Source organism: Podarcis pityusensis, assembly GCF_964106645.2.
Source record: "Podarcis pityusensis genome assembly, chromosome: 5".
In the NCBI taxonomy this organism is placed as follows: domain Eukaryota; kingdom Metazoa; phylum Chordata; class Lepidosauria; order Squamata; family Lacertidae; genus Podarcis; species Podarcis pityusensis.
Window position 1 is genome coordinate 54894568 of NC_138032.1, and position 16948 is coordinate 54911515.

At 40.0% G+C, this 16948-nt stretch overlaps 1 protein-coding gene across 5 annotated transcripts in view; it reads left to right on the forward strand.

The window, feature by feature from the left end:
* The window catches only part of SPADH (spermadhesin family member), a 36800-nt gene extending 20045 nt beyond the window's left edge, over window positions 1-16755 (forward strand). For 2 of the 5 annotated variants that reach the window (XM_081005212.1, XM_081005216.1), the window contains 16 exons: window positions 272-352; window positions 465-509; window positions 2030-2071; window positions 2379-2396; window positions 3150-3191; window positions 3499-3516; window positions 4268-4309; window positions 4617-4634; window positions 7284-7422; window positions 8868-9064; window positions 9906-9950; window positions 10711-10746; window positions 11037-11215; window positions 12384-12775; window positions 13631-13914; window positions 15458-16755. In XM_081005212.1, the coding sequence (XP_080861338.1) occupies window positions 272-352; window positions 465-509; window positions 2030-2071; window positions 2379-2396; window positions 3150-3191; window positions 3499-3516; window positions 4268-4309; window positions 4617-4634; window positions 7284-7422; window positions 8868-9064; window positions 9906-9950; window positions 10711-10746; window positions 11037-11215; window positions 12384-12775; window positions 13631-13914; window positions 15458-15606 (1727 nt within the window). In that variant the 3' untranslated portion in view covers window positions 15607-16755. The remainder of the gene's footprint in view (window positions 1-271; window positions 353-464; window positions 510-2029; window positions 2072-2378; window positions 2397-3149; window positions 3192-3498; window positions 3517-4267; window positions 4310-4616; window positions 4635-7283; window positions 7423-8867; window positions 9065-9905; window positions 9951-10710; window positions 10747-11036; window positions 11216-12383; window positions 12776-13630; window positions 13915-15457) is intronic. The other 3 variants (XM_081005213.1, XM_081005214.1, XM_081005215.1) reach the window with 3 other exon arrangements.
* The last annotated feature ends 193 nt before the right edge of the window (window positions 16756-16948 follow it).

Sequence of the window (16948 nt, forward strand, 5' to 3'; positions counted from 1 at the left end):
CCGCTCCCAGTCACCAGTCTAGCCTTACTCCCTTACTACCAGAGGGCCTTACTGCCCCAGGGGACTATAGGCTTGAAGGACAAGAGTACATATTGGATTTATATTCCCTTCTTTTATTTGTCTTCTCATTCCCCAACAATTCACCTTTCATTCATTCATAAGTAAATACTATATGTTAGATCATCTAATGGTCAAACAAAATTCACTGCCACAAAAATGGGGTTTCAATGTAATATAGTTCTTAATAATTTTTATTCCTTTCTTTTGCAAGAAACAACCACAGAACACATCTTGCAAGAAACAACTACAGAACACATTTTGCAAGAAACAACCACAGAACACATTGATCCTAGTAAGAAGAATCTGCTAGCTATTTAAAAGCATTAGTACAATATACAGTTTTGATTTCATTTTACTGCACCATTTTTCTCTTACTCTGTTACTTTGTTTCTCTTACGAACTAGCTTCTGTCACCCCGGAAGCAACTACAGAAGCAACTACTGCTGCTGGTAAGAGTCCTCTGACTCCCATACTAAAGTACTAAATCCTAATCTTGAGTATGTACACACAAATATCATAGAACATGTTTCTCATGCAGAGCATCTGCTAACGACAAACCTGAAAATTAGGTGGTGTGTATATTTTAAAGAGCCTGATCTGTTGATGGCAATCACAGACTGTCTGGAGAAGCAAGCACAAATCTCTTCCAGAGATTTCCTTGACTTCTATTTCATTTGTATCCCATTGTCTATGACTCTGTTCCTCAAGTCTGGTCTTGAAACAAGCATAGTCACATCCACCTTGCTGAAACATCCTCCTTGAATATTTGCTGAAATATTCTCCTTGAATATGGGGCTAAGGTGTCATGCGAATAATATATGTTAATGTGGTAGATGTTGGAGTCGCCTCTGCAGAGGTTATTCAGTTCCTCTTAGTACCTGACTTCTAATCGTTAGATTGTGGTGACTGTTGTTGCTATGACACACTCAAAGAAGTCTCTGCATAAGATTCAGCTGGCATGTAAGTGTAGTTAGTGGAGCAACTTTTCCAACCAGAAACCACAGAACCTCTGCCAATGACAAGACTGAATCTTTCTCTCAATAGGCAGGAAGTATGAAAGATACCTGTTAGAAATTCCATTCAGAATTGGTGGAAAGAGCTCTTAGGTATGGTTGCTAGTACATATTTGAAACTCTGAAAGTATTAGTGATACATGTTCCAAAGGTAACTCAGTCAATATTTCAAAACAAGGAAGAAACTGAACCAACTTTTGAAAAAGAGTTTGGAAAATTGAATGGAAATTGTGTGTGTGTGTGTGTGTGTGTGTATAACTAGAAGCAATAGGTATCTTGTACTGAGCTGTATTTGAAAGCATGTCCAGTGCAAGTAGATAAATAGGTACCACTCCGGCGGGAAGGTAAACGGCGTTTCCGAGCTCTGCTCTGGTTCACCAGAAGCAGCTTAATCATGCTGGCCACATGACCCGGAAGCTGTCTGCAGACAAACACCAGCTCCCTTAGCCTACAGAGTGAGATGAGCGCGCAAACCAGGAGTCGTCCACGACTGGACCTAATGGTCAGGGGTACCTTTGCCTTTTACTGAGCTGTATTAGGCATGGCATAGCAACCTGGATTTGGGTATCAAATTTATTCCCCATTTCCTTTCTTTGAGGGACAAACTATCACCAGCTTTTTATAAATCTTCCATTTCTAGCCTGATGCAGTAGTGCTGAGGCTAGATGCTTCTTGGGTTTGGTGGTCCACTGAAAAATATCCAGTGTTAGTTACACTGAGTAGTAAACCTTCAGGCCCTTACTACAAGGATTGCCACTTATGCCACAGATCCTTTCCCCAAAGATTCTTGGAAATTTTAGCTTGTTTGGGGTGCTGAGAACTGTTAGGAGGCCCCCATTCCTCTCTCAGAGCTACAGTTGTCAGAGTTCCATGGAGAGAAGGTCTGGTTGTTCAATGTTTGGCTTAATATTAACACATTCTGCCACAATCTGATTGATTCTGTTCTTTCTTAATAGTTCTATCCACAACTGGAGAACCGACCACTATAGTCACACAGTGTAAGTCTGCATGTAGAAACTTCTTTTGTGACCACACAGGGAAATAAGACACACAGCTTGGGTGAACTGAGCCACATTTAATTTAACACTGCAAATCTGCAGAAGGGAACCAAGGTCAACCTCAGACATCTCCCTCTGCTCTCATGGAGGGAGATCTGATTATTTCTGTGGCCCACAAGGAAGTTCCCTCAAGGGGCACAGGGTTGCTGGGTTCATTGGGTAAAAATACTGATGAATATTAATAGATAATAGTGACATGCCTATTTCTTACCAATGCATATCAGTGTTTCTCTTTCTTTGTGAACAGCTTCTTCTACTCCTCCTGGTGAGTCCTACTTTTTTTATTCCAAGTCTGAATCTTTCTCAATAGGCATGAAGTATGAAAGATAAATAGTGGGAAATCGATTAAGAATTGGGGGGGGGGGGTGAGCTCTTAGGTGTGGTTGCTAGTACATATTTGAAAGTCTGAAAGTATTAGTGATATATGTTTCAAAGGTAACTGAGTCATTATTTCAAAACAAGGAAGAAATGGAACCAACTTTTGAAAAACAGTTTGGAAAATTGAATGGAAATTGTGTGTGTGTGTGTGTGTGTGTGTGTGTGTGTGTGTGTTTGTGCAAGAAACTGGAAGCAATAGATATCTTGTAGTGAGCAGAATTAGGCATGGCATAGCAACCTGGCTTTTGGGTACAACTGTGTTCCGCATTTCTTTTCTTCTAGGAACAAACTACCATCAGCTTTTTAGAAATCTTCCATTTCTATCCTGATGCAGTAGTGCTGAGGCTAGATGCTTCTTGGGTTTGGTGGTCCACTAAAATATATGCAGTGTTAGTTATACTGAGTAGTATACCTTCAGGCCCTTACTACAAGGATTGCCACTTATGCCACAGATACTTTCCCCAAAGATTCTTGGGAATTTTAGCTTGTTAAGGGTGTGGAGAATTGTTAGGAGGCCCTCATCGCCCTCTCAAAGCTACAGTTGTCAGAGTTCCATGGAGAGAAGGTCTGATTGTTCAATTTTTGGCTTAATATTAACACATTCTACCACAATCTGATTGATTCTGTTCTTTCTTACTAGTTCTATCCACAACCGGAGAACCGACCACTATAGTCACAGAGTGTAAGTCTGCATGTAGAAACTTCTTTTGTGACCACACAGGGAAATAAGACACACAGATTGGGTGAACTGAGCCACATTTAATTTAACACTGCAAATCTGCAGAAGGGAACCAAGGTCAACCTCAGACATCTCCCTCTGCTCTCATGGAGGGAGATCTGATTATTTCTGTGGCCCACAAGGAAGTTCCCTCAAGGGGCACAGGGTTGCTGGGTTCATTGGGTAAAAATACTGATGAATATTAATAGATAATAGTGACATGCCTATTTCTTACCAATGCATATCAATGTTTCTCTTTCTTTGTGAACAGCTTCTTCTACTCCTCCTGGTGAGTCCTACTTTTTTTATTCCAAGTCTGAATCATTCTCAATAGGCATGAAGTATGAAAGATAAATAGTGGGAAATCGATTAAGAATTGGGGGGGGGGTGAGCTCTTAGGTGTGGTTGCTAGTACATATTTGAAAGTCTGAAAGTATTAGTGATATATGTTTCAAAGGTAACTGAGTCATTATTTCAAAACAAGGAAGAAATGGAACCAACTTTTGAAAAACAGTTTGGAAAATTGAATGGAAATTGTGTGTGTGTGTGTGTGTGTGTGTGTGTGTGTGTGTGTTTGTGCAAGAAACTGGAAGCAATAGATATCTTGTAGTGAGCAGAATTAGGCATGGCATAGCAACCTGGCTTTTGGGTACAACTGTGTTCCGCATTTCTTTTCTTCTAGGAACAAACTACCATCAGCTTTTTAGAAATCTTCCATTTCTATCCTGATGCAGTAGTGCTGAGGCTAGATGCTTCTTGGGTTTGGTGGTCCACTAAAATATATCCAGTGTTAGTTATACTGAGTAGTATACCTTCAGGCCCTTACTACAAGGATTGCCACTTATGCCACAGATACTTTCCCCAAAGATTCTTGGGAATTTTAGCTTGTTAAGGGTGTGGAGAATTGTTAGGAGGCCCTCATCGCCCTCTCAAAGCTACAGTTGTCAGAGTTCCATGGAGAGAAGGTCTGATTGTTCAATTTTTGGCTTAATATTAACACATTCTACCACAATCTGATTGATTCTGTTCTTTCTTACTAGTTCTATCCACAACCGGAGAACCGACCACTATAGTCACAGAGTGTAAGTCTGCATGTAGAAACTTCTTTTGTGACCACACAGAGAAATAAGACACACAGATTGGGTGAACTGAGCCACATTTAATTTAACACTGCAAATCTGCAGAAGGGAACCAAGGTCAACCTCAGACATCTCCCTCTGCTCTCATGGAGGGAGATCTGATTATTTCTGTGGCCGACAGGGCAGTTCCCCCAAGGGGCACAGGGTTGCTGGCTTCATTGGGTAAAAATACTGATGAATATTAATAGATAATAGTGACATGCCTATTTCTTACCAATGCATATCAATGTTTCTCTTTCTTTGTGAACAGCTTCTTCTACTCCTCCTGGTGAGTCCTACTTTTTTTATTCCAAGTCTGAATCTTTCTCAATAGGCATGAAGTATGAAAGATACATAGTATGAAATCGATTAAGAATTCGGGGGGGGGGGAGCACTTAGGTGTGGTTGCTAGTACATATTTGAAAGTCTGAAAGTATTAGTGATATATGTTCCAAAGGTAACCGAGTCATTATTTCAAAACAAAGAAGAAATTGAACAGACTTTTGAAAAACAGTTTGGAAAATTGAATGGAAATTGTGTGTGTGTGTGTGTGTGTGTGTGTGTGTGTGTGTGTAAGTTACTGGAAGCAATAGGTATTTTGTAGTGAGCTGTATTAGGCATGGCATAGCAACCTGGCTTTTGGTTTTCTTCTAGGAACAAACTACCATTAGCTTTTTAGTATGAAAGATACATAGTGGGAAATTGATTAAGAATGGCGGGGGGGAGCTCTTAGGTGTGGTTGCTAGTACATATTTGAAAGTTTTAAAGCATTGGTTCCAAAGGTAACTGAGTCATTATTTCAAAACAAAGAAGAAATTGAACAGACTTTTGAATAATGTTTTTTGGAAAATTGAATGGAGTGTAAGTATAATGTAAGCATAGGTCTGCATGCTTGAAACTTCTTTTGTGACCACACCGGGATTTAAGACACACACAGTGAGTGAACTGGGCCACATTTAATTTAACACTGAAAATCTGCAGAAGGGAACCAAGGTCAACCTCAGACACCTCCCTCTGCTCTGACAGAGGGAGATCTGATTATTTCTGTGGCCCACAAGGAAGTTCCCTCAAGGGGCACAGGGTTGCTGGGTTCATTGGGTAAAAATACTGATGAATATTAGCAGATAATAGTGGCATGCCTATTTCTTACCAATGCATATCAATGTTCCTCTTTCTTTGTGAACAGCTCCTCCTACTCCTATTGGTGAGTCCTACTTTTTCATTACAAGGCTGAATCTTTCTCAATAGGCATGAAGTATGAAAGATAAATAGTGGGAAATTGATTAAGAATGGGGGGGGGGGTGGAGCTCTTAGGTGTTGTTACTAGTGCATATTTGAAAGTTTGAAAGCATTCGTGATATATGTTCCAAAGGTAACTGAGTCATTATTTCAAAACAAAGAAGAAATTGAACAGACTTTTGAATAAAGATTTTGGAAAATTGAATGGAATGTAAGTAGAATGTAAAGACTCTCCTCATGCAAGAGAGGGGAGTGATTGTGGTCGGGAGCCGGGCTCCGCCTCAAGCAGGGGGTGTTATCCCCCTGCCTCCCACTCACCTGGCTGGCGCCCACGCCCACGGGCAGGCACCCAACTAGGTGCCTGTGAGGGGGTGTGTTTAGCAGCCTAAATTGATGCGGCGCCAGCCTTCCGGCCTCACTTTTCGTCGTCCCGTCGCGAGTCACCCACCCTCCACTCCCTTAGAGCTCAGGGTCTCAGTTTCTTCTGGCCTTGCTATGGACCTTAGGTTGGTTGCCCTGGTTGTTCAGGGGGCCTGGTAGGAATTTTTCCATTTGGCATTAGGCTTTGTGGTTTTTTCGCCTACCTCGTAGCAATCGTCACAACTTTCGTGGTGTTGGTGGGTAGGTTAGGCATTGGAATAATGTGTTGTGGTGTGTCGAAGGGCTAGGTGTGGCCATCGCCTGTGCCTTCAATTTTTGGGTATTCCATTAAAGGAATCCGGCAGTCGTGTATTCTGTCCGGTGCCTGCGTGGCAGGAGGCCATGGCACGACCCTCGGTGACATCAGGGGAGAGCTTATAGTTGGATTAGCATCAACAGGCTCCACCTACTGGTGAATAAACCCCCCCTGTTTTTAGACTCACCCCTCTCTGAGGGGGTGGAGTCTGCTGACGTAATCCAATGCCTAAGCCAATACCTTTTCACTTGCTGTAATCAATAAAGTTGTGGCCTTTTCTTGCCCATTAACCTTATATCACGTGTCCTTGTGTTTTCATTCCACTACGTGGGGATCGGGTCCTCGAACCACAAGCATAGGTCTGCATGCTTGAAACATCTTTTGTAACCACATAGGGAAATAAAATACACAGACTGGGCGGAATGAGCCACATTTAATTTAACACAACAGATCTGCCGAAGGGAACCAAAGTGCACAATACCATCTTCAAATAGCAAACAGGGTGAACCGACTCTGACAAGAATAAGAGGCATCATTTCACCTTAAGCCCCATAGCTTAGATGGGGTTTTACAGGTTGGCCTCAAAGGTACTTCTTATTCTGTCAGTGGGTCTCACAACTCAGAAGGCAAGGCTCAGAAAAGTACCTAAGGGTGCTCACCAAACCTTAACTACCTGATAACTAATTAATTAACCTATTTAACAACAAAGTGATTTACAACCAACCAAACAGACAAGCAACTCTCACCCATGAGATGAAGTAAAACCAAGAGGAAAGAGAAATGCATTAAAAACATCCTGCCCACAAATATATTAGTAATTTAATAGGGGCAAGGATATTGGAGGCCTCCAGCTTCAACCTAAAAGGGCCAATTATTTGCTTATTAATAACAGAAGGAGAGAGTTAATGCAATCAAGTTGGGGGAGGGAGGGAGGAAGAGTTTAAATTAAGCTGGATTTCATTTCAGATTTCTCTGTACAAAATTCTATTTTGGCTTACATGCACAAAATATTGTGTTTTCTAGTATGTGGTGGCTATCTCTCCCTTCCAAATGGATCTTTCTCTGGACCATATTACCCTGGAAACGGTGCCATTATACAGTGTAGCTGGGAAATTCAAGTGAGCCCTGATAGACAAATAGTTCTCCAGTTTTCTTATATTAGGTAAGTGTAAGGAACTGAATGTTTTTCCATTTTCCACAGGCACCTGCACATGATGTTAATTCATGGTTTTGTCATTACCTGAAGACTTTAATAGGTTATGGGTGACTGTTCTTCTCTGTGCTTGAAAAGATAGATGTGTTGAGGTGTTTGCCTGAATTTGTAAGCACCAAACTTTGTAGGGAGGTCAGAATGTTTATGCAAGCCCTGCCCTTAACCTGGCTGTCTGCTTTGCTCCTTCCCTCTCAGCCTCCAACCTTCTCTGTGTCACACAGGGAGGGTCTGCATAGAATTTCTACTTGTATTCACTTGAACACAAGCAGAACTCTCTGCATGAGGGACCCTGATTCTATCCAACAAACTTAGCATGTGATAGCCATCAGATTAAATCCTGCTAACTGATCATGCAGTTCTGCCCTACACGAGATGAAATCCCATACAAATTAAAAACCTTCCAAAGAAAATACATCATAAACACATTTTTATTACAAACTCTACAAGTGGTAGATATTGGCCCTTTCCTGAAAACAAAAGGGTCCACTTTTTAATGCTTTCTTGGGAAATATGAAGGACAGGCCCTTTCACTGAGGCATTGAAAGATGAGTAAAAAAGACAAGTATTTTGTGAATCTTGTCTTTAAAGCAAATTATGCTGTTCCAGCCAGAGGAGACATCATTCAATAGCAAAGTGGTTAAATTGTATGCATATATATTTGAATTCTTTGAATAAATTTGTAAATTTGAATATTTGAATTCTGGGCATTTTCAGGAGCAAGGCTGGGAAAGACCTATAACTGTGACACTGGAAAGCCATTGCCAGGTGGAGCAGACTGTACTGGACGTAATGGGCCAGAGGTCTGACATGACCTTGATATGTTCATAGGCATGCCACTCTTTTAGGTTGAGCTAATCTGAGATACATCTGAGAGCCTCATCAGCCACCTAGCTTATCACTCAGCTGACATTTACTGAACCATCTCCATAGTATCATAGATGTAGGGTGGGGTTCTCACAGGCAGAACCAATCATAACATTACTTTAATATGTTCGGAATTCAGGTCAGCTCCACTGAATCTATGTATTTACCTTTATATTTTGGCATATGTGTCACCAAAGAGAGAATCAAAGGGTGCTTGAATGTTCACTTGAATGTTCAATGTGGCATCTTTGCTCCTCATATGTACATGTGATTTGCAGTGTCATTGTCATCAAAATGCCAGCCCATATCTGCCCCCTCCTGGATTTATTATTTCCAGGGAAACCCTGATAAGTAAAGAACGACAATGCTATTGCCAGTGAATCATTTGTGATAGTGACCCATTATGAAATTGAACCCCCATATATAAGCAACCTATGTAACTTTTCTTTACTTAATGTGAAAATCTGATGTATGAAATGATGGCATAATTTTATACACAAAGAGTGACTTGCTGACCTACCTTTATACAGTCTGGACTGCAATAAAGAATATATTGTGATCTTCGATGGGTACCCGTATGTCTCCACTATTCTTGGAAGAACTTGCTCTGGCATCTATCTCAACTATACCTACATATCAACTTCCAACACAATGACTATTCTGCTGCACAGAGATTCATATTACTCAGGAGATGGGTTTTATGCTTCTTACTATTCTATTCCACTAAGTAAGAGTTATCTATTTATCTAGTTCTAGGACATTTCTAGTATCTGTTGTGTTAGATTAATGTTGTTCTGGTTTGAGGATGCAATGTAAGCTGAAAATCAACATATGTCTTGGACAGAGATGGGGAACTTGTGGTTCTCCAGATGGTCTCCAACTCCCATCAATCCCTGCCAGCATAGGCAAAGATCAGGGATGATGTGAGTTGTGATCTAGCAACATTGGGTGGGCCACAGGCTCCCCACCCTTTGTCTAGGATCATACCAACATACAAACCCATAGGCTGGTCAGATTATGGCACAGTTTCTGTGACTTATCCAGAGATGAATAGGATATTTACTTTGCTTAACTTTCCTGTTTGCATGAATGGTATCAGTTTGCAGTTGGATAGATCAAAGGTATTTTTCCTGTGAGGGACCAAAGTAAGATCTGAATGCACAATTTTCTGCCATGTTAAAATTTCTAGCCCCTTGACATGCACACTTTGAAGAATAAGGCAATGCTTCACTTTAGCAACAACTGAAGCAGCATCTCACCACTGACACCTTTTTTTGTTAATGTTGTAGGAGAATATTTTATTCCACCAGGCTTTTTGTATGTTTTAAGCATCCTGATTTACTTGCATTTCACTTTAAATGTTCTCCCTTTAATTGTATTGATATTTTTTTGCTGTATAAATAAGGCGTGTGCACGCGCGCGCACACACACACACACACACACACACTGGTGACTTTTGTCAGTGAAGAATAGCTGCCATATGTTCCTAGGTTATTGGATATATTACTGCTAGGATCTTAACATCAGTGTAATAGTACTTTTATTGTACTATTTGTTTACCTAAATAGGAATAGAAACAACTACTGAACCACCTCTCAATGAATCAACAGCTGGTAAGACCTTGTTCTTTTTCTTTTATGTCATTCATTTTAAATGCTCTCCCTTTAATTGTATTCTTGTATGATTAATGTGTGTGTGTTTGTGTGTGTGCGCGCACACACACACTGACGACCAGTCAATGAAAAATATCTGCAGTATATTACTAGGTTACTGGATAGATGACTGCTGGGATCTCGATATCTTCAGTGGACTATCTGTACTATTTATTTTGGTTCCTTTAATAGACTTAACATTTGAATCAAGTGCTAGTGAAGCAACAACTGATAAGATGTTTTTCCTTTTCTTCTGTGTCTTTTGTTAGGTAATAAGGCAAATGGTTAAACATGACACTCAAAGAAACTAGATGCTTCTTTTCACAGTTGTGTGATTTAGGCATCTCTGAGCTTGCAGAGGATTGCATGCTCAAGATCCAGGGAAGCTGTTCTTCACCACAGATATATCTGAAACTACTTGGTTTCTGCTATCTTCTCTCTGTTGTGGAAAAGAAGCAGTAGATTTTACTCCTCAGGGAATGGCATTAGATTACACAGTAGAGGCACTCTGAAAAGAACATCTTTCATATACTTAAATCCCAACAAACTGGAGTATAAGCAACACTGTTTGTTTGTATAATGGTCTTTGTCATGGTGGAAGGGTGTAGCAGGTGAGGGCACAGAACTCAATGTTGTGACTACAGTTTCCCAACTTTTTACCATTTAAATGCTAATTAGACACAAATTGATCTCCCTTTTGTTTTGTTTTTCATTTGTACAGCTCTTCCTACAAGTTTAGCACCAGTTCCTGCAAGAAGTAAGTTCCGATTTCTCCCTAAAACATGCATGTGAGAATCGCAGATTTTGCTGATTTGGGTTGCCTAGCTGAAAAGTCTGTGTGTTCAAAGGAAATAGTGAAACTGAGTATTCCCTCCCAAATACTTCAAATTTCTGAAAATGTGGTAAAGCTGTTCCATGGCAGCTTCATTATGAGCTCAAATAAGCCCCCGCTTGCCTGACATATCATTCACCAAGGTTGCCCCTACTCGTAAGTAAAATGTAAAAAAATTACACTATTTAATATGGTTTCTATGTACCCTCATTCAGCGCTTTCGTGTTCTGGAGAATACATGCTTGCACGCATCAGCAGGGACTATCTTGGGTTGCTGGGCTACAATGCAAGCGAAGTATCCCTGAATACTTCAGACCCTTTCTGCACACCTCAGATTACTCAAGACTATGTGGTCTTCGAGATACCATATAGTGGGTGTGGCACAGTAAGAAAGGTAAGACAATGAGTTCTTAAAAATATTGTCAGTATCCAATGCACTTGTTCTGTTTGTGCAAGGATTTTTGCATGTACTATGGAACTTCTCCTCTATCCTCTCCCTGCACATCTATTTCAGGGTTGTTGGAAACCCCAGAAGAGATTTAAGGGGCTGTGGTCAAAGGAGGGGACAAAGTTCTGCTGCACAAGCTTAAATCCTTGCAATGATGGAACTAGTTACTCAGTACCACGTTGGGTACTGCACATTATCTGTTATCTGGTTCTTATCTTTGTAACATTACCCTGCTGTTTAAAGTTGGGAAAAGTATTTCACCCACCTTTTGGCTATAACATCTGAATGATCTGGCTTAGAGAGAGCCTTGGGAAATCCATGCTGCCTCTTCTCCACTCTGCCATGGAGCTAGTTTCCTCTTCTTCTTTCAACTATATTTCTAAGAAATGTCAGCACTGCCCTTCATAGACTTTGACACCATCGAACGATGTGTTTAATTCAGACGTGAAACTACCAATTTCAGAACTTGGGTTAAATAGCAAGTAGCAATATGCCACACCATTTAAAGCAGACCGTATTGTGGGTAATTCCTGACATTTCTGTTAATCATAGGAAATACAGGAGTGGGGAAATTGCTCCAGAAAGAGTAAGTGGTATAAGGCAGGGGGAAAGCGTTATGTTCCTGAGATTGTCCTCCACTTTTAGAAAGCCAGTAAATTAGAGGTAGCATTATGATCACGCTGCCTGGCCCTTTGAATGCTTTGCATTATGCTCAGCTTTTTCACTTCTGAGGACAAAACCCGTCATGTTAATACACACAAACAAGCAAATAAACTCAGTTATTCTTAAAGAAACCCATAGCATTTTAAAGATAAATGTCATAAAAGTCAGATATTTGTTGGTATATTAATTTGAATTAAAAGATGTAGCAATCTTTCTGCACTTTTCTGTGTTTCTCTTCTCAACTACTGAATGCATTATATACTTTTATCTTTCTTAACTTTTTCAGTGAGAATACAATAAAATTCCAGATTATATAAGGTGGTTTTTTTAATGGTAATAAGTCTGAAATATCAGCACATTCTAAAGTGGTTAAGTATATTTGGTGTGTTTTATATGACAGGTCCTAATTTACACATATTATTGACATAGATCTTTCTCCCCTGTCCTTTAGCAGTCAAATAATGACACCATCACCTATTCCAACATAATCAAGACATTAGCCGCTGGTTATATCATTACAAGAAGGAAAAACTTCCAATTTCATATTATGTGTGAAATGAACGCAATGACTGTTGTAGAGACGATGTTTGTTGCCCAAAATTCCATTGACATTACTGAAAGAAAACTTGGCAACTACAGTGTGGCGCTTTCATTCTATGAATCATCATCCTTCAACATTTCAGTTCGCAGTTTTCCATACTTTGTGTACCTCAACCAGGTTCTCTATCTCCAAGCTACTCTCAACAGTTCTGATCCGAACTTAGTACTATTTCTAGACACATGTGTAGCATCTCCATACCCTGGTGACTTCAGAACTCTGACCTATGACTTAATCAAGAATGGGTGAGTATATTTTAGATAAGCATGTTTAGATATCCACTTATAAGAAGGGCTTTCCTTTTGGCTTATATGACAGCAGAGTTAATACTAACCATGCAATGCCATTCACACTCACCTGGAATAAACCATACTGAGCTCAATTGGATTTCTGCATAGGCACATATAGGATTGTACTTAAAGGTTTCTTTGTGGTATGAACAAGTGGAGTTGCTTTACTCTCAAACTGACTCTGAAATTCACTTTTTAATTCTGACATCATATTTCTTAAGAAAATCTATAAAGAGTTGCAGAGCCTACTTGCTATTACTTGTTCCTGAATGTAATAATAAATATGGTTGTGTGCTGCTAACTCATTGTGTCATCAGTCAAAGAGTCTTAGACAAAAGCAGGGGAGGCAAATACTTGTTATCGCAATGGCCAGCCTGCATGCAGGACCTCTTCCCAATTGCTTCCCAGTAACTGGTATTCAGAAGCATACTGTCTTTGACAATGGAGGCAAAGCAGAGCCATCATCACTAGTACCTTGATAGTTGAATCCTCCACAAACATCTTATGGGAGTGAATTCCAAAGTTTAACAATGTGCTGTGCTGTGTGAAGTACTTTCCTTTGTCTGCTCAGAATTTTCTAACTTGAAGTTTCGTCAGATGGGCCCAAGTTCTAGTATTTTGAGTAACTGCTTTCACATACGCTGAGTCTATCTTCCATTTTATTCTCTGAAATCCACCATCCACTTATTGATATTTCTTCTCATCCTTCTCCAGCATGGTCTTTAGTCACCAAAGATAACATACTTCAGAACTCCATAAAGGATTCATCTAAAGTAATTATGTAAACAAACTTGGTTCTTTTATTTTCAGATGTGTGCGAGACCCAACCTTCTTAAATCTGAGTGAACTCAGATTTAACTCAAGCAACAATCAAGTTCGTTTCAAGTTCAACTCTTTTAAGTTTCTTTATGAACATAATCAAATTTATCTGCAATGCAAACTAGTAGTATGTAAGGCATATGATTACTCATCCCGATGCTACCAGGGATGTTTAACTAGAAGGAAGAGGGATACAGATGAACCTCAGGATAAAGTGGATGTGGTTGTGGGACCAGTCAAACTGCAGAAAGAAACCATTGAAGACAAAGGACAGGGTAACTTTTATTTTTGATTCCTTTTTTTGCTACTTTTTTCTGATGATTGCAGACCAGGATTAAAATAAATACATGGACACATTTGCTGCGTTGAATAACTACCATTTTATTGAACATTAAACCAAATTTGCAGAGGGAAACTATAGGTGTGGGAATGAACAAATCAGGAAATCACATAGGTTTAAGACAAACCAATCCCTTGCTGGGTCAATGGTAAAATATTTTGTTTACTCCTTACCCCAGCCACACCCTGACGGTGAGTTGGGAGCCCTGCATTCACCACCACCCCTTTGGGCCCCCAAACTCCAGGTGGATTAGGCTAGTTGACTTCAGAAGAAGTCTCTCTCCTATCTCCAAGCCCTGCAGGCCTCAGAAACAAACAGTCACCCCAAATGGAGCCTAAAGGGATCACCAAGCTACCCTATCAAGTTCCCCTTGTGGCACCTATGTGCCAAAGTGACCAGATTATTTTAAGAAAAAACAACACTCAAATGGTCAGATTAACCTGTAACGCAAGCAGAACCTATAACGCAAGCAAGTCAAGAGCCAGATGAACCTGTCAGCCATAATAGCCTAGTATTAAGGCACTGCACCTAAACCGTCTCCCATCCCACTTTACAGTATGGCATAGGCAAAAACTCCAGCTGCAGAACAAGGCAGGTGGGCTCAAAAATCCTACTTGGCCCTGAAGCAAATCATACTGTGATGGAGGTTGGGAGAGAGGGTGGGTGCCAGATAAAACAGAGGGGGAAGGGGAGGGGAGGTGGGCTTTTAAAAGGCTCTGTCACTCCCCCCCCCCCCCGAGTGCTGTCATGCTATGGTACAGCTTGAGACTCAGATGCAAACTCCCACCACCACCCAAAGCAATCTGGGCGGTGGAATAATGATTTTCAAAATATATTCCGAAGTATCTTGAAATAATAATTACTCAAGAACAAAGTGTTGTTAAAATATTCTACTACTTTGTTCAAATAATATTAAAACCAATATTTATTCCTAATTTGCCTGCCAAAAGCATAGTAACATCACACAATGAAATCTCATTCTGTGTTGCTTCCACTCTTCGGGTAACATTTCCCTAATGGGCAACTTTTTGAGAGTCACATGCCACTGATGCATGGAAAGATAATGTAAAGATGGGCAGAATAAAGAATTTGACTCTTATGTTTGGAACATAGGATGCTGCCTTAGACAAAGCCAGGCAATCATCAATCTAACTCAGAGTTCTTTAGATGGACTCACAGTGACTCTCCAGGGTTTCAGACAGAGGTCTTCTCCAGCCCTATCTGAAGATGCCAGGAATTTGACCTGAGCCTTCTGCCTTCAAAGCAGTTGTTGCCATTCAAAGACGAACTTGCCCTCTAACAAAACTAATATATATACATTTAGATAAAGGTACAAAGTGTTTTCCTTGTATGTTTATATTGCTATAACTTGCCCAGGGATCTTATGGGGAAGAACAGGTAAGAAATCTCATACATACATACATACATACATTATCTGAAAAATTGTTCCAAACTGTGTTTTTTTATTCTATTTACAGAACTGGCTAAGAGTATGAATCTAGAAAAGAAAGAAGCTCTCAGCCCACTTGCTGTTACTACTGTACTTTTGGCAGCCATGGTCTTTGTTCTGTCTGGCTTACTTATAAGCAGCAAACTGAGAAGGAAAAACTATCTCCAAATCTACTGATACCAGCAAGATATACATTCAGCACTTCCTACACAAAAACAAAAACTGCATCATTCGCATGTATTTCTGAAACTTAAATCCATAGACAGGCACATCTGTAGTTGGGCACATTTACTGGTAGCTTAAAACACAGCCCAGTTCAATCAAAGTACCAGGATCAAATATGTATTCTGATCAAAATCATTGCCTATATCCAGCTATTTTGACTTAATGGCATTGTGGAATTGCTCTCATTCTTCTTTTAAACATTCCCCCTATCTTCTATGGATATAGTTAACTTCCATTGTACTTCCCAAAACCATTCTACATATAAATATTATACATGCCAACTTCATATGTCAGAGATGCATCAGGGCTATATTTCAAAGGAGGATTTGTTGTGACTCTTCAGTTAATATTTAGGAGCTGAAAGGCAAACTGCTGAAGTTTATTGGAATCATTGGAAACAGACATAGGAAATGTGCTTCATAATACATAGCTGAACATGCTCCAGCTATGTCGATTTTGAAATGATACGTTTGATATTCTCTTTTGACTAGTGTGGAATCTCTGTCACAAATGTGCACAAGCAGTTTGGCTTATGGCCTGATTCACTAGCCAGTTCAGTCAGAGAATTTCATGTTCAGTTCCATTTATCTTACAACTAGTTTAAATCCTAGGATGTTTTTGTTAATTACTTAAGCAAAGGATCTCACAATCCAACTTTTCTCTGTCACTATTCCATTATGCTATTTCTGCTTCTTTTGAAAAGCAAACTACTGCTTTGCCCCATTGTGCTTTGGGAGAAATTTCAGATGACCACGTTACCCTTTCACGTGGCAATTCATGCTGTCAAATTGATGCAAATAACAAACCCATCATTTGTAGGAAGCATAAAACAGATTCAGGGTTTGTTGTTGCATTTTGCTAACTGAAGGTAAAGAGGCATTCGGAGTCCACATGGTGACTGACAGAATAATAAGAACAGAATTATAATCTCAAGCAACTCCCAAGGAAAGGGTGGCCCATAAAACTGAACAGATAGTTATAGGGTTTTATGATGAATTCAGGAATAGAAAAATCTGTTTCATCAATGTAATGCCAAATTATATGAAGTTGCATTTTGCTGCCAACTACTTTGCAATAAAATTACTACATCTTTGCAAGTTACCCGTGTTCACTGTTTATTGTCTCATTAGCAACTTTGAATGGTCAAAGGAAATACATGGTTGGCACAAGGTGCCTGGGGATGGGGGAGAAATATCATTCGGTTCACTTTTAAAGGCAAGCTCACTAATTTGCACTTTCTGAAATGACACTGCCATTCCTCCAAATGTGTATTTCTCTGAATTTTGCAATGCAG